This window comes from Platichthys flesus, chromosome 9 (genome assembly GCF_949316205.1).
Source record: "Platichthys flesus chromosome 9, fPlaFle2.1, whole genome shotgun sequence".
Taxonomy (NCBI): Eukaryota; Metazoa; Chordata; class Actinopteri; order Pleuronectiformes; family Pleuronectidae; genus Platichthys; species Platichthys flesus.
In genome coordinates this window covers 19,942,475-19,965,642 of record NC_084953.1, presented here as the reverse complement: position 1 = coordinate 19,965,642, position 23,168 = coordinate 19,942,475, and the positions used below count along the sequence as shown (strand labels likewise).

At 42.3% G+C, this 23,168-nt stretch overlaps 1 protein-coding gene across 1 annotated transcript; it reads left to right on the top strand.

The window, feature by feature from the left end:
- The first annotated feature begins 18,806 nt into the window (after positions 1 to 18,806).
- On the top strand, positions 18,807 to 20,171 carry gsx2 (GS homeobox 2). Its single transcript, XM_062396008.1, has 2 exons — positions 18,807 to 19,207; positions 19,422 to 20,171. The coding sequence occupies exons 1-2, from the start codon at positions 18,832 to 18,834 to the stop codon at positions 19,760 to 19,762; spliced, it is 717 nt and encodes a 238-aa protein (XP_062251992.1). The 5' UTR covers positions 18,807 to 18,831; the 3' UTR covers positions 19,763 to 20,171.
- Positions 20,172 to 23,168: the final 2,997 nt, after the last annotated feature.

Sequence of the window (23,168 nt, the reverse complement as noted above, 5' to 3'; positions counted from 1 at the left end):
AATAAATAAAAAGTATAACGAAAAACACAAACACCCAATCTGAGACTTCCTTGCTTTAAAATAAGTATATGTATATATTTGTGTCAATATATTTTAGAAAGAATTATAAATCCATTGTTCTGCACTCTGTGTCCTCAAGACCTAAATTTCCTGGGAAAAAAACATTTAATAGATCTCAAACGAACATTCAGAAATGTTGTTGAATGTCCCCAGATGAAACAGGAGCTATCCTCCCATCTCCTCTCATCAGGCCCACAGCTTATCCTGCTTGCAGAGCTGTTTCGCTGTGTGGGGGCGGCAGATACGCCACCCAAGGCCCCCCCCCTGCTGTAATGAAAAGTGTTATGAATGTATGTGTCTTAATTCTCTTCTAGTAATGTCTGTGGGTGGCAAAATTAGGGTGGGCTGTGCCGGGGCCACTTAAATAGAAAACCGTGTCCAGTTTAACCGAGCTGCTCTAAGCCGATTTTTTAAGGTCACATTGGCACCAATGGGGGATTAGTTTGGTTCAGATCAATGTCTGATTGGGATCTTTCTCTCCACCATTGCCTCCCTCTGTCCTGTGAGAATGCAGCCAAAGTCTTGCGATTTGTACTTGGGGAGAAGAAAGCCTCTCCCCTCCCATGGAGGACAAAGACACACATTAGCTCAGTTTTGCTGTTTTTTTCTCCACCAGCGGTAAAGCTCGCAGCCTAAAGGATCAAACGTATGAAGACATGACCAGTGATGGCACCCCACTGCAGCTGCTCAAGCTACTGTTGCAAACACGACATGTCAAACGTGTGTGTGTGTGTTTGTGTGTGTGTGTGTGTATGTGTGAGTGTGTCTGTGTGTGTTCTGAGGACAAACAGGTGGCGTCAACAGCAAGTGTTCTCATATGTTGCCAGTAAACATTTTTCGTTTGGAAAGTTTGTCTCCTGAACAAGTGGCGTCCACATTAGTGGAATGTTTTTCATGTTTTCCACAGGACTTCAACTAATATCTATTCATCTATTATCTAACAGATAGATTCATACGGATAAGGAGGGGACTCCTGACATTTGAGAAAGGGGGTTCTGCCAAAAAAAAAGGAAAAAAAAGGTTAATTAATTATAGACAATTATAATAGACTTTTACATTTATTTACTTTAGGGTGATTATTTACAATTAGCTCCACTTATAACACAGTTATATAGATTTTACAGAATGTACTATCACAAAGATATAATGTAAGGGTTTTAGCTGATGGTAAAAATACAGCCAGAGGTGAATAGAATAAACAAAGTGTTCTTTATGAAAATAAAACTTCAAGAAGAAATACAAATCCCATGAGTAAGAGCATTAATTATACAGGAAACTATTCAGATTCATACTAATTTCAATGCATAATCACAAGTATTGTATTGGCACTGTGATTTGGCCGCAAAATCAGTAAATTGAATAAGCCTGGACATATATTTTCTATAGCTTCTATTTCATGCTTTTTCCTTTACTTTATTGTCTTAATTTATGCTTCTGAAGGCTTCCTCCACACAAAATGTAATTGTACCTACATCGACAATAAAGAGCACTTACCTATCTAACCTAATCCTATATTCAAGATAAAGTCAGAATATAGAAGAACCTCTTTCAAGTTTGTTAACGAAAGAACAGATCTTTGAAAGAATACAAAATAGATGAATAACAAATGAAAAGTATCATCTATCCAAGTGAATCAGAGTAATGTGTCTCTTTTCATTAAATATACTCAAGTGAGAATATAAATATTTTCTGCTTCTTTTTAACAACTTAAAAAAGTACAATTTACTCACAAATGAACTGACACAACAGTTTTCTTTGTTTGGGTTTTCTTACTTATAATTGCTTCCACAATTGTTTGAGCTGAAGCACAGGTAAAGAATACTGAATAGGTTCCTCTCTGTTTCTAAAGGATTGAAGTAGGTTGTATGTTGGTAATGAGGATTCCGAGCTCCCAGGAAAGGTCGTGCTTGGGGGAAAAAAAGGAAAGATGGAACATGTTGAAACTCATAATGTGTGATTGGAGCTGAGCAACCATCACTATGTTTTTCTCAAAGGTCTCTGAACCCACATTTGTTCAGAAGAAAGGTTACATATCATCCGGGCACATAAAGCAAGGAGAGATAATTGCTGGTGTACGTGAGGAGTGAAATGCTTCTTTGTTCATCTGTATCTCTGGTCACAGCTCAGCGTGTCATTATCCAATCAAAGAGGAGACCAGCTATACAAATACGCCAGACCATAATGACAGCAGAGCAGCACAGTAATCTGCAATTCCATCCCACATCATTATTATTATTTAAATTAAAAATGTACAAATCATAAATGTGTCAGGTGATTTGTCTTTGCCTTCTCCCTGTTCACACAATATATGATTTATACCGGCACATCAGGCCGGGCATAAATAAGTTCACAGAGAGAAGTTCCCAGCAACGACTAAATAAACACAGGAGGACGTGCAAACACAGACACTGAGTAAATTCTATAAGACAACAACAATGTTCTTCTTGACATCGCAATCATCCTCAAATGATGGTTTCATCAAAACAACATTACCAGTCGTCACTTGAAACTCTGTGAATCTCTGTTGTCGAAGTTGTATTATTGTTATCGGCTGATGCCCCAGACTCAAGAGACTTCCTACGAGTGTCCTAAAGAGTCTTGAGCATACTTCCACTTCAATAATGGACTCTCCTCCCCTTTAGTCAAAGGCCATTGAGAGCCTCAGCTACTGGGAGTGTTTGTCTCCCGGTAGTTGCGGTGAGGGTTAGTTAAATTAGGGTCACAGGTCAGAGGTCAACCTCAGGCCTGATGAAGAATGGGTTTAATTCTCACCAAGCCAGGGAACTCAGGCAGGCACCTGTGACATTAGTCTTATGAAGGCCAAAGAATACACGACAAACACTTTCTTCTCAGGTTTTTTTCTGCTGAATGCAAAGCTAACAGTCAGCCTTTTGTTCTGATACTTTTATCTACCTGATAGCTGATTACCTGGTGACTTTGGCAGGCAGTAAGTAGGGGATTTGTGTCGGGGATGAGGGGGGACACAGTCCTCTTAAAACCAAAAGAACCAAAAATTCAGATTAGCTACGCCTCTCAGCCAACCCCCCCCTCCTTTGAGTATTCCCTAACTCAAAGGAGTCTTAGTTTATTGTGGCTGGGTTTCTGTGGAGGTCTTTCAGTTGTTTCGTCTTTACCTGCTCGCTCTGATTGAATCAATTGATCAATTCCCCTCTTGTTAGTGATTACTTTCAAAAATCTAAAAAAACAACAATGTAGTCAAAGTGTAGAAAGTGGAAAGTAAATAAATTGAATCAATTTCAGTGAAGTGCAGACACATACAACATTTAAAAGTACATTAAAGAAGTAAATATACTTTATTACTTTCACTACTTTGTGGGGAAGTTAGAAAACAAACCCAAATGAGTCATGTCCATTATCTCAAGTCACTTAGCTGAGACAGCAAAGCTAATTCTGGCAATTTAGTCGGATACATCCATAAGATGTAGTCGACATTTTTCTCACAGAAATTGGTGAGAAGGAAACATTTGGTTTACAGTCACCTCAGTGCTTCTGTGTTTTATCTGTGCTCCTGTTCTGTGCAGCTGCTGTAGTCAATTCACTGTTCTGTCCAGTCTGGCCACTGACCCCTGCTAATTGGTCATTGCTCAGTTGCTCAGTGGTCCATCGTGTGGTCCTTGTGGTCCACTGAATTGGCTTCAAACACCACCACCTGATGAATCTAAGACTTACCTTCACTCCTTTCGTGGGTCTTGTCTCCAAAAAAAAAGGCTGCACATTGTTTTATCTTTGGTACCAGTTGTTGTGTCATCATTTTGCTCACAATGGGCTGGAGTTAAAGATGCTTTAAAGCCTTGTCGAGCTGAAATAAAACTGCAGAGTCACTATAAGCGACTCCTTTGCAAATACAAGTCATTTGGTCCATTCATAATATTGCTTATATTTCCACTGGTTTACATTTGTTTTCATTTACATAAACTCTAGCAGAGATTTTAATATCAGAACTTTGTATGACAGGTCCTTTTTCAAATATGTTAAAAAGAAAAAAGACCAACAGGACAGATATAGATGGGATGTGATTGGGGTTAAATGTTGTAGTTTCCTGCAGTAACTGGGCCCGTAATGTTGCACTGAGCCTGAGCAAATGAAACAGCTGCGAGAGGTCAGAGCTTTTCCTAGAAATGCTCTGCTAGAGGCACATCTCAGATTGACTAAATATGTCAAACCCCAGTATATGCCCATTGAACCAAACAATTACAGTCTATGTCTAAATCCAACTTCCACCTGGAATGTTCCATCAGTATTAGTTCTCTATTTCTGTGATGCTGTGAGTACAGATGCTCAACCAGAGCTGTTTTTGCTACTATGACCACACTGCTTAAAGAGGTGAGAGCATAAGATCCAACAACTTTGTGTTAAGCTGGAGGCAGTTAAAAGTCCCATACTGTAAAAAGCAAGATGTATTATTTGATTAAAGAGCAGGTCCAGGTTTTGTGTAAATACTGTCAGTCAATGGAGAAATGCACACAGTCCATATTCAGAAACTGAGCATTAAAATGAGCTGTCAGGACTTTCTTAACTTTGTGCTGCACAGTTTCCACAAGTCAAACAGTGTTTTCTGTGAATCTACAATATTTAATGTGATATAGAGCATATTCAATGCGAAAGTATGATAGAAGATAAATGACTTCAAGGCGACTGAGAAGCCTAGTGTATCTAACCACTGAGGTTGTTTGACGACCTGTCAGAGTCTTGGTGCTTATACACAGTTGAAGCTGTGGTGTTGATGGATGAGTGCAGTACAGGTGGACAGGTGGCCACGCCCCCACCGGCTGGACACAGTGACAAAACCGGGGGCGAACAAGGCACAGGAGGAGAAAACACTCAGCAGCAGATCTAATCCTGACATCCAGGACAAATCACGAAAGCGTTTTCTGATCTGAGAACATAAATCATGAAGAGTTTTATCATTATCAAAAATGGAAATGATTTATAGGGTTTAATATGGGGCGTGGATATAAGCATCATTCAACTTTTTATTAAAAAATTTAAAAGAAATTGAATCCTTTTCTTGATTGATCAAAAATCAAATGAACCATGCCCCTTAACCCAGATTTGTACTGAACCTTGTGTATGGCAAATTTTTTCACACCTAATTTACTGTGCATGCTGCTCGACACCTTTCTTCTCACTGAGGGAAAACTGTGTTTGTTTTACTCATGGCTGAGTTTTTAGCTATGAATAGAAAAGACTGACAGTGCACCTGTGGGCTGCCAATGAAGGACTGACCCTGATAAAGAGGCGGTGGGAGGGGGGGGGGGGGGGGGGGGCTGCCCAAGAGGTTCCTCAGCTCCGCAAACCACTTCAGCTCTCACTTGAGTGCCTCTCTTTGGGCCTTCACCCACACGCACCCCCACCTTACCGCTTCAGATTGAAATTCCTCCACTCTGCAATACCCTGCGCTCCCCTCCTCCCCCAGCGCTCGGCACACACCAAGGGGCATTCAAGACGCATTAATGGGAAACAGTGAAAAAAAACTAAAAAAAAAGAAAAAACATCTCCTTAGCAACATAATCTAGACGGCCTGACGAGCGGAGTGAAAAGAAAAGGAAAAAGAGAGGGGTGGCGGTGCCGTTTAGAGAGGGAAGAAGAATTGGACACAAAGGCAGGGTGCAGAGAAAGCAACAAAATTGAAAATTAACACAGAAGAAACTGTTCCTTTTTTTCATGGCAGCACAATCAGCTACATTAAGCCAGAGCCAGGCCCCGCCTCCTCGTCAGGGCCCTCCCTCGCCTCTGTGGGCGGAGGCTCCATCATGATTCTGCCCCGTTTCAGAGAACTGTGGAAGGTAGTAACAACAAAAAAAGAAAGATCAAGGTTTTCTATAAAGTTTCAGATGCAGAGTAGTGAACTTATTGCAATTGAAACTGTTTAAGATTGAATTAAATTTCTCCAAAAGATGCACAATTTTCGTTTCCTCCTTTGCATTTCGCCCTCGGCCCTGAAGGGGATGTTTGCAGCAGCCTCTGTTTGTTTGTTAATTTCTTGGTTAGCTGCTCTACACAAAAACTAGTGGACAGATTATTACCGAACTTGGTGGAAGGATGCTGCGGGTCACAAAAGAAGAATTAGGGGGCGGATGCAGTAGGTTCTCCTTTTCACCTTCTTTAACATTGAGAGATACAGTGTGTTTATATGCATTTTCACAGATTTCCCAGTAATAATTTATGGATCTTGATGAATAGAATAAAAAAATCATATTAATCCATCAGTGTGTGCAATTTGGTACAGCTTGATTAATCTAACGAGGACTGTTGTGCCTTAGAGGAGGTAACATTATTTTTTACAGCTATTCCATGAAGTGGCTCCTGCATCAAGCCTTCTTACAACTACTACAAAATAAAGCTTGTTGCCTGTGAAGCCTCCTGTAGATGCCGTGTGTTTGCAGACCTTATCTGCTTGTCCACAAACACTTGTTGGGGATTAAGGTTGTCTTGTCTGGCCTTTAGACAAACACTCCGTCTGGCTCAATGAACTCAGGCTCTGTGTCTACAGCAGGACAATGCAAAAGTCCCAGAGAGAGGCCGACAGTCTCAAGTGAAAAAACTCTCTCTCGTGCTCATTCAACGAGGAAGCACATATACCACTGAGTTTACCTGGCAGAAATATCACATCGTGTTAATATGTGTATATTGGAGAGCAATTAGCATGGAGCAGGAACTCTGGCCACCAGCAGCCCTGTAAATGACCTCTGACCCCTGCTACATGATCAGCCCATTGAGAGGAGGGCCTGCTTTAATTAGGAGGTCATTAAGAGCCAACCTTAACACACCATGGGAGCACATAAAGCCAGCGCTCACTCCCACCTGCAGTCACGAGATCTGCAGTCCACTTCTCATTCAAAACACTGACAGCTCCAGAAAACTACTCACAGTACGCCTGCTGCTTTTAGAAGTACTGGATTCAAGTTCATCTTAGGCATGCGATCACCGGAGTTTAATTAGTCTGTGATGTATTCAAAACAACATGGCTGACTTTATCAGAAGTAAATCTATTTTTCAGTCCAAAGATCTAAATGGGACATTTCAGCAAAATTGGAAAAGTAAACAGTAGTGAACAGTTTCCTGCCTTCTCTATGTTTCCTCACTACGGGGACTGTGATTGGCTGAAAGGTAAGAAGAAAGGGTTAGGGTTAGGGTTAGTCATTGGATGAGAAATCAAGGAAATGAATTTTTTCAAAAACAGCTATTGAATGTTGGTGAGTCTAAAGCGGTGAAACGTCGACGTCAGATTGAGCATAAAGGTGGAGAAAATAGATGACAAGGGAAAGAGAGATTCCAGGGACCTTTTATTCAGGCCTCTGATTTCACACTTGCACAAAGAGCTTTGGGGACGTTTCATCCTTTTCACATTTCTTCTGCATTTACTCAGTGTTATTCTGCAGTGCAGTGTCTCCTATATGGGAGAGGGAGCGCTGCCCGGTGAGGAGTCAGCTCCATTCACAGCTTTATAAATCACCTCAGCATGTGCAGACCGTGGCCAATCGGCCAATTACGCCCCCCTGACACACCGGGCCTGATAAAGAAGGCCCAGGACAATGGGATCACAGGCCAGATAAACGACCCTTTAATGAAGTCGCCCACAAAACAGGCCAAAACCGCGCGCCCCACTTACGTATTCCATCATGCCGTTGCCCTCACATTTCCTCTTGCTCAGCCGCCACGGCAGGCACAGCTGGGGAGAGGGAGATGCAGAGAAAGAGAGGCAGAGTGGGAGAAAAAGGAGAGAAAAATGACTCTGCGCTCTGACACTGCTAAGCCCCCCACCCAAGGCCCCTTTCAGACTTTTGGCCGAACAAAAGCATCTGTTGCCATACTGTGCCGCTCAGACCCCCCTTCACACACACATACTCCAGTCGGGTAAGGAGCCTCGCAGGAGCTAAAAAAGGCAGCACTGGGCCGTATGCAGCTGAGGCTGCTCACCTTGTGGCACAAGCTATTGTGCGCCCCATTCCAGGAGCTTCTCCATCCATCTTTGTGTCTCAGGGACAAATAGAGAAAGAGGGAGAGAGACAGAGACCGAGAGAGAGAGAGAAACTTTGTGAGTAAGAGGGAGAGAGAGAGGGGCACAGGACTGCAGCTGCAGGATGAATAGGAGTGGGAATGAAGGGATGAGGTGGGAGCGAGAAACAGAGAGCGAGAGAGAGAGAGAGAGAGAGAGAGAGAGAGAGAGAGAGAGAGAGAGAGAGAGAGAGAGAGAGAGAGAGAGAGAGAGAAGGGGGTAGCTGCAGGGTGGTCCCACCCCTCCATCCGTCCACCTCCACAGTTGTTTGGCTTCGCTCAGGATTAAGAACACAAACATCTTAGTCGTCGAGATATGAGCTGCAAGATCAGACTGTAGAAAAACACAGAGCACAGAGAGGGCGAGATGTGTAAATAATCTATGACGCAGAGATATCCTCAGTTATTAATCCCATGACAACCCTTCAATTCCTCTTTCCCTGCACATAATCATACAGCACACTGTGTGATCTCTATCAGCTTTTTGAAGAGCTCTCCGATGCAGCTACGTGTTGTTTATCCTCCGTGAAATATTCAAACCACTGAGTGTTCAGAGCCACTCCACCAAGTGGAAATGTTCTGGATGTCATGTGCATCCTTTCACAAACATTTCGCCCTAGTTCTGTGTTTTGTTTGGTGTCTTTGGAGATTTGGGGAAAAGTTGTAAGAAATAATATATTGTGTGAATCTGAACAGTATTTGGCTGCACAGCTTGTGTCTGTAATGACCGACCTGCTTGAGGCTGCTGCTTTTTCCAGTCGGAACATGAATGTGCTGGGAAAAAAATAAAAGCAAAGGCTGCACCTTACAAACAAAAGAAAAAAAAATGATGCAATGTTAATTCAACATTCAGAGCTACAGTTAAGTATTACAGCCACTCATACAGTCAAGAAAAGTTTGAAAGGAATTCAGATTTTGTGGTATTTCATTTGCTATGGATGCAGATCTTTAACTGCAGAATGTTTGATTGGGTCTAATGATGAGAGGAGTGACTTCTGACTCCTGGACGCTAATGAAATAATGAAAATGTTATTTTTGGTGCATGGAGCTCATAGTTGCCTGCTTCATGTCCTTATCATTGTTTAATGTGTTTATTACCTTTTTTATATTTGTATTTTAAAGACATTTTTCAGGATCTTTAAAAAAAAAAACTAAAGATTCTGTCTCTTTACCTTGGTCAACTTATACAAACTATATATCTAAATCTATATATATTTATATGGATACTATTCTTAGTTGCCAGTGTATTGGCTACACTTTGATCATATATATATATATATATATATATATATAATCTCAGTTTCAACAAATATTGAGCATAATAAGATATAAAATAAAATATAATATTGAAGCACTGTGGATTTTTAGACTGATACTGATTGTTTTAGATGTGAACATGCCCAGACATTCAAGAAGGGACTTTACCTAGTAAATATTAGTGTATTTTGCATTCGTACTTTTCACTTTCACTCAATAAACATCTTCTGTGTTTTTCTAAATTAACACAATTATTATATGTGAAGTCAGGTTCTTGTACGAAAAATACACAAATGTCTCCCAATGTCTCAAACCCAAACCAAAATAAAACTGGGTCAAACGAAACACGTTTGCTTCAACATTCAGAGGAGAGGGTGAAAAAAGAACACTTGGGATTTAGAACAAAAGAAAAATACAAGAGCTGTTTTTTTTCTCAGAATTCTGACATAATCTCATGGTTACAGAAAAACAGAGCAGAAGTAGTTTTTTTCTCAAGTGGATATATTATCTCTCCTCAGAATGTTGTACTTCTAATGCTAAAAAGTTGAAAACAAGGAAATATATGGTTGTCATGAAACTGAAAAAAAAAATCACTACATCCAGCATATTAGGGCTGTTTTTGAACTAGTTCAGGGCATTAGTTGCCTCCTTTGAAAAAAAAAATAGACCCCATAAAAAGAGAGTTATAGAGGTGTGGTGGGATAATAAGCTGGTGGTTTGCAGAGCTGCAGGTGCAGAGAGGGTGTCACCAAGTTCAAATCCTTCCTCCCATCCCCCCCCCACTCACAGCGGTCGCCTCCCGGAGCAGAGCTGTGGTGTCCAGCGCTCGTCCGCTCTGTTATTGGACAACGGAGGCCGAACCTACAGCTTCCTCACCTAGACCCACTCCTTTGTACTTTGTATATGTAACCTTGCTCCTGAGGAGAACTTACTATGGATTACATGTTAAATAGAACCTCTTATTGCAAGATACTTCTTTCGGGATAAAGCACCTTTGTCTTAAATCCTCTCCCATATAATGAGGCTTAAAGTTTTTTGTTAGAAAGATCCTCCATTGGGGTTTGTGTGTTTTTCTGATTTATATGTAGATCAGGTCCCATCCACAGATGCTCCTACAGTGCTCATCACTGTAGAGATATCTTTTCTCCATCCACACAAACATTTCTCACCCACACTTAAAACAAATTTACTCTCTCGAGCATTGTCGTGCTTTCAGAATGAGACTTTTAAGAGTGTATTTAGCATTCAGGTTTGGTCATTCATTCCCCCTGTCCCGGCCAAGAAATCTTTGTGTGGCTGCTCCTCTTCAAACCGTGGAGGCGCAGGAGGGGCGGGGGGATCGATTTGATTCTAATCGGACCATGAAAAGAACATGATCTAACTACTTTCAGACCGGAGTATATTTAGGCGCACTCCTCTTTACACTCTCCCGCTCTCCGTCCCCCCCACTTTAGTGAGGGCACAATGAAGCTGGCCAATTTAAAAAGCTTTGAATGTGTCTTCAATGACTTTGTGAATGCAGGGGAGAGAGATCTGGAGAGGAAAAGAGGGAGAGAGGGAGTGAAAAAGTGGGGAAAAAAGGGGGAAACGGGAAAAAAAAAGGGCCAGGGAGCAGGCATAAAAATTCCAAGAGTTGTTTAAGCGTGGGTGGGTTCATTTGCATGACAGCGCCATGTGAATAAGAGTGACCTCTTGGACCGCCCCAGTGCTAGGCCGAGCTGCAGCCTGACGTGCAGGCTTTGACCCAGCTCATTGACTCTGAATGGATACTCTGTCAAAGGGAGGGACCTTCAAGCTCTCAGCCGGACAGGCATCTGCAGACCTCCTGTTTGACACCCAGCTACCTCTATTTCTATCCCTACTGCGAACACAGAGAGGCGTGCACACACATACAAACACACACACACAGACACAGCTACACACACATACATGGACACATTTACCAAACCATTAGGCAGATCTCCAAAACTCTCTTATCGCCGACCCCCAGGCCTGCATGAAGAATCACACCGGCAGAAGAATAAATATCCATAGAAACAGATACATTTACAAAGACTTATTCATTACACACACACACACACACACTCACACACACACACACACACACACACACGCACACACACAGAGTCATGACAGGTGCAGTAAAGCTCTTGCACGTGCAGCCCCATCAACACGCTTCACTTGATAGGTCTATGATTTACTGCAGCAGGCAGGTGAGAGGACATAGAGTGGACCAGGGGGGCGGCAGAGCGATGTAGTCTGCATACAAATCTCACTAGCTGCCCCGAGCTCCCCCTCGACCCCATACAAAGTTGTGACTCTGTGCAAACACAAAGCTCAGACAGCTCACAAACACTCTCTCCATTTATCTGGCTGGCACAGAGCTGGGACGATGCAGACAGGAGCTCTTGGCCCTGACCTCCACCGTCTCGATGCGCTGAAAAGGAAGCCTACTGCACTTGGAAATGCAAACAGTGTGAAGGAAAACACTCATCAAGTTTCTATGAAATTCATTTACTTCCAGGGAAAAAGAGACAAGTATGCTGCAGATAATGATACAGTGAGTCCTTTAACAGAACTCCGAGGGTTACATACAAAGTACACAACTCTAAATCACAACCTTGGTTCTTCTCAAAGCAACGACACCCTAAACCAGCACCTTTACATACAAGTTTTATTCCAAGTAAAAATCTAACTCATCAGCATGTATTTCTAATCACAACGATCATGATTTTATGGATTCAGCACCACAGCACAGCTGCTTGTGACTTCAGTGCATACTAGTTAAAAAGCCTGTGTGGCTGTTAAACTGCTGTGCAGGTGGCTGAGGCTGTGAGCAAGGTCACACTGTAGAAATCTGGTCCTGGTAAATAATTGAGGATTGATTTCCTATTATTTGATGTCATCATCATCTTTTAAACCTATATTGTGAAATAATGTTTTGCTTTGTCCTGTTAATTCATCTTCACTAAATGATTTACATTGTAAACCTGAAGGTACAGTTACAGGTCCTCATGTAAAGTAGTTGAAATGTAATAACATGTTTATTTTCTGAAATCCCAACATTGTTCTAAATATCTACTGAAGCATGTTGAAGCCATAGTTTATTTTAAATATGCACATTAAATAGAAAATAAAATTAAACTACAGCAAAAAAAAATATTCAGAATATACAAAAAAATGCTTGTTGTTCACCTCTTGCAAACTATTTTTTAATTACCTAGCTCGACTTCTGCTTGAACCATTTTGGATCTTTTTTTCCAATCTACAGTTAAACTGCACTGATAACATGATGTAATAGATGATATTAGAATTTAATTAAATTGCTATTGTATTAGAAACAATATATCAAGCAGATGCTTCTTTTTAGATTTGATTTATATTAATTTATCTAATATTTCATTTGATTTCATATATTTACAGATTGATCATTAATTTACATATTTTCTCTTCTTGAAAGAGAAAACTGAAATCTGCAAACATGCAGCTGCCCATTCATTCTGAAACAGTTTGAAGTGAAGGATTCTGATCTAATCATTGTAACAGTTGATGATTATCAACTGATGATCAATTTTAAAGATTTAATATAACTGATGTTCTGTGAGTCAATTTGGCAGTACTACTCGGCGTCACACGATTTTATTTTGCATGTTCAACAAAAATAAGACGAAAATTCCAAAATATTTGAAATACTTTGAAAGCGGGCTGTCATTACCAAAACCTGTAAATATCAGAAAACGCCGAGCAGACCTCTGGGCTCATGTTCCTGTGGAGGGCGCCTGATGATGACTCACAGAGCTGCAGCTGCCGCCCACCAGAGTCCAGCCAGTTCATGTGATGCCCCAAACTACCCACCACACAATTAGCTGCCTGTTGTGTAACAAGCTCTGCAGGGCTTCAAACACTCCTGCAGTTTCTCTCTCTACTGTCAAACCTTGTGAAGCCCTCGATAAATTCAAACTGGATGTTAAACATTCAAAAAACAGATGTAATAATATTGCCCTTGTGTAAAGTTGTCTTGCCTCTGCTAGTCTGAATTATTGACACTATTGACCGTATACAGGTCTGAGAAAGATTGGACAACACTTGTGGCTTTTACAGACAGATACATATTTTTCTATAAAATCACATCTAAAAAAAAATTAGATCATGCATTATCTTATGTAAATCCCTTAATTGTGATCAGAACCTTCAATTTCCTTTAGTTTCAAATGATTCCATCTGATATGATCTTGACTTTAACAGGATCTTTGACACGGTAGCACATTTTCACTGCATGTTTTCTAAAGCTTAAGTCCGAACTTGATATCTTAGATTCATACAAAGTGTAGTTTTCCTTTGTGTAAATACAGTTAATGACTGTCTCTGGCGTCCTACTGCCTGTTGACATACAGTATATAATGATTATGTTACTATAGATATAGATATAGTAGATAATGCTCTGTAAGGAACCAAAAAAGGAGTCATATGCCCTGACAAGAGAGGACTGTGTAAAATATCAGGATTTCAGTAATATTGGCCTTAGTTTGCAGAACAGAGGAATGATTATAAATGAAAAATGAAATGCCAGCAGCTGCAACAATGATGGATGAAAATCAGATCGATGTGTTCTTCATTGTCCAAATGAGCAGAACGAGGCTCAGAGTGCAGCTTGGTTTGACACAGTCCCCACCTTCTTTCAAACTTCTCCACATCTTCCAATGTTCGCATAATAGACGGGAAAATGTGGACATCATCTCAATTAAGAAGTGAACTCGCCTATTTGTGTGAAAAAGCCTCTGGGAGAAGCTGGGACGTGGCCGGAGCTGCCTGAGAGAGACACTAACAGGCTGCAATGAAAATCAACATAATGACAGAGACGACTCAGGCTGACACTTTTCTGAATCAAAATTGAATCTCTGGACAGAACAGAAAAATAATTCGGATATATGCTCCGTTTTAAAAATGAAGTCCCTCTTTATTCAGTGTGCATCTAAATCCTTGATTTGTCCTCTGCCGCTAAATTCAGCTAGAATTCAAGAGCAGCACTGAACACGAGGCTGATTCGACCTGTGAAGATGCAGGTTCTTTGATTGAAAAACATTTCATTTGAAGGAAGTGACTATCAGGCAAGTTGAAAATTCCAAACCCAACGAGAAGAAGAGTGATATAGGTGCAAGGTGCAAGGAACATGTCCATGAAACGTTTTTTGGTGTGTTTGCTTCTTCACAGTCTGGTAAACAGAGGACAGAGAGATCGTGGCCCACGTCTATTCACGGCCCCGGTTGGCGACAAAAGACACGGCCCGGACACACATTCCAGTCTGCTTCCGCTCCAGCACACAATCTCAATCCAAGGGATCCCCCCCCCCCCCCCTTTCAGAAAGGAAAGAAAAAGAGGCTACAATATCACCTCTTTTAGATTGAGGGAGAGAGCAGTCAGGGTAACCAGGGTGGAGGGACTCCTGTCATTCACTCTTTGAAACATTTCCTGATTTCAGTTTTCACACGAAGTCCGGAGCTGTGTGTTGTGAGCACAGGAGGCCGGAGAACCTCTCAGGAACCTCTCTGAAACCTTTGGGGTTGCCATCCAAAACCCCAGCTGTTTTTAATCCGAGTAGGAACTTTCGAAATTTCCTGTTTCCTCTGAGCTGCGTGGTTTCCAGACAGAGCCTAAAGGCATCAGGGTGAACCCAGATAATTTTGCTAAAAGGCCACTCATCAATGGAGATAAAACAGCATCTTGAACTCTCTGGAAACCAGTGAGGAGAACAGTAATGAGTCCTTACAGCTGATCACTCCTGCAGCGTGGCCATGCACTACAAAGTGACCAACAATGGAGCTGCTCCCTATTACAATAAGGCCTGCAATTCAGGACTATTTGGGAACTCAAGCAAGAAAAGATTGAAATAAGGACTGTTCTGTTGCTGCCTCTGTAATGGCATCTGCTTAGTCTGTTGGAAACAACCGAGGAGGCAGAGGGACCAATCAGGGCCGGGACAATGAGCTCCGATAAAGACATTTCTCTGGGAAGTTAACCGTGATCAGCGTCACTATCAGTCGGTGTTTATCTCATTTTCGAGACTCGTTAATTGTGTGCGCCACAGAATGCAGACACATACACACATGCTGCGTTGAGTGTGGACATGCAGACGCACTCATTGGCGCAGGGGCACACTTCAGTCTGGAGTGTCTGGTCTGAGCGGCTCTGTGAGACCGAGAAGCGTCTCCCTAATTAGAGGGAGCCTGGTGCAGGACATCTCTATAGGCCATCAACAGGGCCCTCGCTGGCTTTGTTCAGCAGCCTCCTCTTACACTGAGCCTGTCACTTTACTTTTCTATGGCACTGAGGGCCGTGCTCCTTCACAGTGTTGTCTGTTCCCAAATCACAGAAACAGATATATTCAGGGATCTACAGTAGGTGCAACACACCGCGTCTCTTTCGCTGAAAGAGGAGTCGTGCTAAAACGCAACGTGGTTTATTGATCATAACCGTTGAATTGGAAAAAGCTGCCCAAACTCCTGGTGAGACACGAAAGAGGGCTGCTTCCCTTTGTTTTTGTGGCTAAGTTGTCACGCTGCTTTAAGATGTAATTATTTCCAACTCATTTTTGCATAGAAACCTAATTATTCACTGAGATATAAATTAGATTCCACATTCATGGGGACCATGGAACCCCCTAAACTCCTGCAGGATACCATTCACTGGCAAAAGCCTCTTTCTCTCCCTGGCTCCCCTTTTTCTCTGCAAACCCATGAGATGGAGAGTAGCCACTGCAGCTGCTATTCACATCAAGCAGATAATTGTTAATGAAAAGTCATTGCGTGGCATTATGTTGTTCACAGCATCATTGTTCATTTTCCCCCCATCGCCATTGAGATCTATATGGAGGACCAGAGTGTTTCCTTTGAGTTTTGGTATTCAGGATCTGTTGCCTGGTAACTAATAAAGGGGCAAATCATCCACTGTATTGGCCAAGATGGGCCGCAGACTGGGCCCAGCACAACAATGCAAGGTTTGTAAAAAGGCGTTGATACAAGTTAATGACGCTTGTTCAACAAAACATTAATGGACTTCTTCACGGTATAATATGGCATGGGATGCGCTGTGAATGAGAGGGGGAAACTTCAGCAGTGCACTTTAACAAGTGTGTGTGTGTTTTACTACTGGGAGGAGCTGGGGTGCACGCACACACACACACACACACACACAGACACACACACACACAAACACACACGCATGCAAGCGTGCACACGCACGCACACACACACTACATTTTGCTTTCCTCTGAAGAGAATAATCTTCTATTGACCAATCTCTGCCGATATTGAACCTTTTTTTAAATCCCTATATGAATATAATTTTCATGTTATTGAATAGACCAATGATTAATTGCCACTCAACATGATTTGAAAAGGGTTTGAACAGTCGAGGGTAACTGCTGCACTATAAAGTGGAGAAAGAAGAAGAGGCATGTGAGAGGAGCAGGGGCCCTGGAGGGATTTTAACATTTCTCAGATTATTTTATGTAAACATATATAGATACACACACTCACACACATACATTCAAACACAAAAACACACACACACACACACACACATTTGAACGTTTTAAATGGGAGTGATAATGCACCAGGCTCCATTTGTTGCACCGGCTTCTTAAGCGAAGCGGACCAAAAAACTGCAGCCCTGTCACCTCGAGCAGAATAAATGGAATCAAAAGGATTTTTTCCCTTAAATGGACTAATTTTCTCCTTGAATTATGAAAGTAATGGCTAGGTAACAGCCTGTGCTCAGTACCCGACCGCTTAATGCTTCCTAAATCCTTCCACGTGGCTCCACTAGTCCCGGCAATTAGGCCTCATTATAGCCTCATAAAGGATCTCATTTGTGGGATTACTTAATAGACAATGAATTTTTATCGTGCAGAATTATGGAAAAATAATGTTGGAGCTCGCATGGTGTGATGAGGGCGCGCGCCACGCATCATTCCGCTTGGTTAGCTGTCTCTCTCTCTCTCTCTCTCTCTCTCTCTCTCTCTCTCTCTCTCTCTCTCTCTCTCTCTCTCTCTCTGTCTGTCTCTCTCTCTGTACCATAACAGATCTCTGTGCGTAAAACGCTGAATTCACGTTGTTATAGCAATTACTGTCTGCGTGACAGACATGTTTGTTTCTACCTTTATCATGGTTGGATTTTAAAGACCTTCTAATTCCTCCAGAGACGCAGTTGATCTTCAATTAGTCCAGTAAGAGAGTTACTGGCTTTGGTTTCACTCGTGTATAAGTTCAAGGTTCATAAAGGTTTTATTTTTTTATTTTTAAGAGTAAACGAGTCAAAAGACCTGGATTCACAGCAGGCCAGTTGCGCTTGTGTTTGTGCGCTTACATGTGATTCCTCTGAGGTCAGAGGAGAAACTAACACATGTTGTGTTGGACCTGAACCGTCTGCGCCATAAACCCACTGCCGGCTCGCCTCTGTCTCAACGTCCGAGGCGTTACTTGGCAGATGAAAGCAGCAGCTAAACCTGCCGGTGACCCGACCGGGGATCAAACTCGCTAATTATCGTCACAAGATGAGGGATTAACGCATTTCTGAAATAGCTGCCTGTTTACCCCCGCACAGACCCGCCATTATAAACACTTTCTAATTGAATCCTAATCGCCATCGAATAACCGCGGCCCAGACTCGTCATCAGTTCATAATTCTTTAATTGCTGGAAGTGAAACCCGGACCAACCGGATTCACATCTGATCAGAGGCTGCGCAGCAATTAGTGCTCACAGTCGCGTGCACAATTCCTCAAATCGCATTTGCAAGAAGTAAATCGAGCGTTTAATAAAAGGTCTGAAAAAAATACATCATATAGCTTTGATTTACATGCCAGACTTATATGCAATCGTTTGAAGGAATAACCCAATTCAGTTGGAAACTTGGAAAAGAGCAAACAAGTCCAACAGTTTGTGTCTATTTCAGTTTCCACTGCGGCTCCACTACGAGATTCTCTTATGAGAAGTATTGAATGCATGTCAAATAAATAGTCACATGGGGATCATAATAGCAGCGATTTGCAAATCACATTTTTGCATAATTTCAGATGGACGTAAAAACACTTGCTATAATTAAATTTCCGAACTAACATGTGAAAAACAAGATAAATTAAGTGCATGAACTTCTTAAAGCGTTCTCATAGATGAGATGAGTGAATAGATACTGGAATAAAAACAGTGGCTGTTTTTATTTTTCTAGAGTCCAAGACTTTTTCCAAATTCGGGGATAAAAAGAGTAAAAATGTGCACGCTGTGATTGGAGGCCCGTGGAGACGTCACGTGGTTTGGGTCGCTGACAGTATAAACCCTTACCGCCGGGTGCGCACGTGGGTGACGCTGCAGGGCCAACCCTCCTCGGGGTCCCTTTTGTTGAACCATCAAACATAAGCACCTTTGGAGATCCCGAGGGGCTCAGATGAGAAAGTGCTATCATCCCGCGCACGAATCGGTCACTTCTCAGCTGCGCAGTCATGTCGAGGTCTTTTTACGTCGATTCTTTAATCATCAAGGATACGGTGCGACCGGGACCTGCTGAGCACCCGGGACAGGACTTCTACATCCCCATCAGCATGCACTCACCGGGCGTCATGACGGTCACGGCTCCGGTGTGTCCATCCAGGAAGAACGGCACTTTCTGTGTTTGTCCGATGTGCGTCACGTCCCACATCCACTCGTCCCGCAGCGGCATTCCCATGCTGAAGAGTCATTTCCCAGGAGCGGAGGCGCAATACTGTCACAGGATAGCGCATCAGCAGTCGCAGGCACTCGCGCACCCGGGACACACACCTGTCTGCACGCCCACATTCAGCGTCACAGACCCAAGAAGATACCACTGTCTTTCTATTGGTAAGCACCTGTTGGCTGCACTCTCGGCACCTGTTTGATTGCTCTGTACATTTCATCCTGCACTTTAAGGATATCACAGGAGTGCCACCGCTCGGCTTTTACGCACAGTGATTTTACGCACGACGCTCTCTGTCATTTGCATCTTTGAATGGGTTTAGACTTCCAGTGATGATAGGAAATTTCATGTCTGACGTATGTTTGTCTCTCCCCACAGGCGCCTCTGAGAGCAGCCACATACAGAATGGCAAGAGGATGCGCACGGCGTTCACCAGCACGCAACTCCTGGAGCTTGAACGGGAGTTTTCCACGAACATGTATCTTTCGAGACTCAGAAGAATCGAAATCGCCACGTATTTGAACCTGTCCGAGAAACAGGTGAAAATCTGGTTTCAGAACCGCAGGGTGAAGCACAAGAAGGAGGGCAAAGCCACTCAGAGGAGCGCGCACAGCGGTTGCAAGTGCACAAGCGGCCACACAGACTATTCGAGGTCAGAGGACGAGGAGTCCCTGTCTCCTGCCTCTGCCACGGAAGAGAAAGAGGTGTCAACCATCTGAGTGAACTCGACTCCCCAACTCCCCACTGCCGGCACTTGCTCTGGCCGCTACACGCATGGGTTATTGTGGCATCACGCAACATCTGAGCCGAAATAAATCTCCTGCATGACGTCTGACAAGAGTTAAAAATGACACTTCACGTTCATCCCGCTGTTCAAATGAAAGTTAGTTATGTGAATTTATGTTTTTGAAATATTTGGAAACCTGCTGTACAGACTGATCCCCGCAGGGTTCTCACCATGTATCCCAGTCTAGTCAAATGTCCCCAGTGAAAGTTTTCAATTACCGTCCGATATCCCATAATACTCTCAGTGAGGTTGTAAAGACAGCCCGAGAAAAAGTCTAATCCTAACCTGTGTGGAACCTGTACGCAACTATTTGTACACTATGTATATCTGTATTTATTGTAATAAACATGACGAGTTGACCTAAATTTGGTTTTGACTATGATCAATGATGTGTTGAGTTGCAACAGTAAGGAGCCAAATACTGAAAACGTTTTACAACTGAAAAAAAGAAAGAAAATGAATATATAAATAAGGAAATAACAGCAAAATAATGGAATAAATAGTAAAAAAAATAACAAGTTGAGACAACTGTGCCTCAATTTAAACTAATCCAGATAAATACACTCCCTTAATGTTTGAATTTCCAAAAGCTGACAAAGACTTATTTACATTCCATTTCACTTTATATATTTTAAAGGATGCAGTGATCTTATAGTTGGAGTAATTAGAGGGAAATAGTATTCTTGGGGAAAAATGTTAAATACAATATTTTCCAAACCAGAGACTTCCATATGTAATTTCACCTACTATATTAGCAGCATTGATTACATTTTTTTAAGAAAACCTTGTTGGATGGATTTTTTCAATAAAATATTTATATAATTTGAAAACTATTATCAGTATTACTGCGATGATTATTGAGCTGACATCACTACACTCTTTTTTTAAACCATAAGGTATCGGAGCTCCATTGACATGCTACAAGCTGTGTAATTCCAAATGGATGGAGTGAGTTTAAATATAAAAGTGTAGCTGTAATTTCTTCTTAGATCTGGCCACAAAAGGGTACCCGATAACGCCCCCGGGGAGCAGCCAATAGTCCATTAATGGTCGCTTTTGAAAAGATTTTTTTCTTGTCCAAAGCGAGTTTAATTGCGTTTTCGGTCTCACGTCAGTTGATTATGCTGCCATTGCTCGAAAGCTCAGAACAAGGATATATAGAAGTGGGCAAAGGCTTTGACAGGTTAGATTGTCCTGCCTTGGGACTCGCATTTAGCCCGAGACCCCCGACGGCTGTGCGCTCACAGAGCTTTGAGAGACAGCTACAGGGTTCCTCCGAGGGAGCGAGGACGATTTAGTCACTGTTTCATTAGGCACTATTTGAACCTTTCAACTTATGGTGAATTAAAGGGGGCATGCTCAATTGGAGAAAGACTCTAAGGAGGGATTACGTAGGAGGGGCCACTGGAAATTAGGTGACGCCTAATTTAACTCGTTTCTGTCAGAGTTTGGGATACATTCCTAATTGAGAGGGGAAGCAGGTGAAGTCTCGGTCCCACACAGGCCCATTCAGAGCGCGAATAAATGATCCCCTTTCACATCCCGCTGGTGATCATATATTATTGGGGGAAAGCCATCTAATGAATATATATTGAAGTTCCTATTAATCGAATTAGAGTTCCCTCGCAGGTGTGAGAGACAAACGCAGCATTTAAAGCGATTAATAACAGAACAAACCGCAGTTTTGAGAAGGACCCCCACCCTGATCCCCCTCAGACTTTTAGGTCATGTTGAGAGTAGATGTGTTTGTTCAGGTAGATTGCCTATCTCTTCCAAAACCATTACCCCCATTAAAGTATATTATCACATTGCTTAACCCCCGAAAAGCTATAAAAAACAACAAAAATGCAAAAGGCACAGAGAGGGTTGTAAATATGAGAAGAACAGCAATGGATCTACGAATGCAGAGAAGAAAAAGAAGAGCACTCCAACGACGTCAGGCCTCGGCCACTATTGAAAACGAGGCAATTACGCATGACAAAAGACAATTAATAAGAGGGCTTTTCAGCCGGCTGCAGCTGCTGTCTCATGCGGAGAGATAGAGAGTAGGAGAAGCTGAAGTGCCCGTGTGGAAAAGAGGGGAGCAGCGCTGTCTTCTCCTGAGCAGACGCGCACTTATGAATCAGCGGTGCGATATTCATCCTCCACACATGTGCCCTATAGGGTCTCATCTATATCTGAGTGTGGGGAGTCGTGGAGGAGGAAGGTGGCGTCGTTGTGTACAGTTACAGGAGCATCTTAAACTGATGATGACCTCCTATTATTTAAACACTGGTTTCTCTAAGGGGACAATGTCTCTCCCTCTCTCTCTCCCGCCCTCTCTGTGTGCGTGAGTAAGGGAAAGGGGGACATTTCAGGAAATACAAAGTCAAGTGGGTTAATCTATCTGTGCATTAACAGGGTCAGGAACATTCACACACAGAAGGAGTCAGGGCCACAGGAACTCAAGAGACTTGGTGTATTTGTGTTATTATTGAAAATCAATTAACATTTGTTTTGCTTTGATGAGCCAAGTAATCGCCTCAGGCAGTAAAATGTCTTAGATATTACAGCGGTGAATTGATTTGTGGAAGCTTAAAATATGTTGTTAAAATGTTAGTATTTTACAATTGTTTTTGTTCTACTTAAAAAAAGTATGTTGTTCGGCAAAATAAAATGACCGCCTCAAAGATAGATAGATAAATAGATAGATAGATAGACGGACAGTGGGTCTTGGCAGTGGGGAGATTTCAGCACGCTGGACAGCTCCCCCCGCCTGAAGGCCACCGGCAATGTGAAGTCATCTTCAAACACTTCTCACGTCACACGACACACAACACGTGACATGTCTCTACATCAGCGGCGTAGATGGTCTCAGTCATAGAGGAAGGACCTGAGCTTACTGACAACGTCTGGAAAGCACAAACTTGATCACAAACAGCCAACAGTCAGTTCATTAATCCATAAAGTATTACTTCATATTTGTGCATATAGTAAATAACGTGTCCGGTTTTACACGTTATGCTTGTCAGGGTGTTGTCACTTTCAGGATTTAGGCCACTAGTGTCTTATGGGCACATGGAGGAGGGATGGAATATGTCGAAATGATATGCTACACTCGTGTGTTTGTGTTTCCAAGGAAACGTATAACAATTCCAATTGGTTATGTTTCATTTCCATTGATGCTATAGCCTTTATTCTTGTTTTATAACGGTTTCCATTTTTTTCACAGCCCCCTGGTGGACAGTTGAAACCGTGACAGGAAAGGTTCAGCCGAAAGAAGATCGCTGGCAGAGGCAGCCTCCATTGACCAGAGGATCTGCAAACATCCTCCATGTGCTATTCATTTCATAAGGCCG

Bases quoted from the DNA above. Each gene is read 5' to 3' on its own strand.
- gsx2 (XM_062396008.1), top strand. From the start codon at position 18,832: ATGTCGAGGTCTTTTTACGTCGATTCTTTAATCATCAAGGATACGGTG. The intron at 19,208-19,421 runs GTAAGCACCTGT...CTCTCCCCACAG, and splicing joins ATACCACTGTCTTTCTATTG to GCGCCTCTGAGAGCAGCCAC.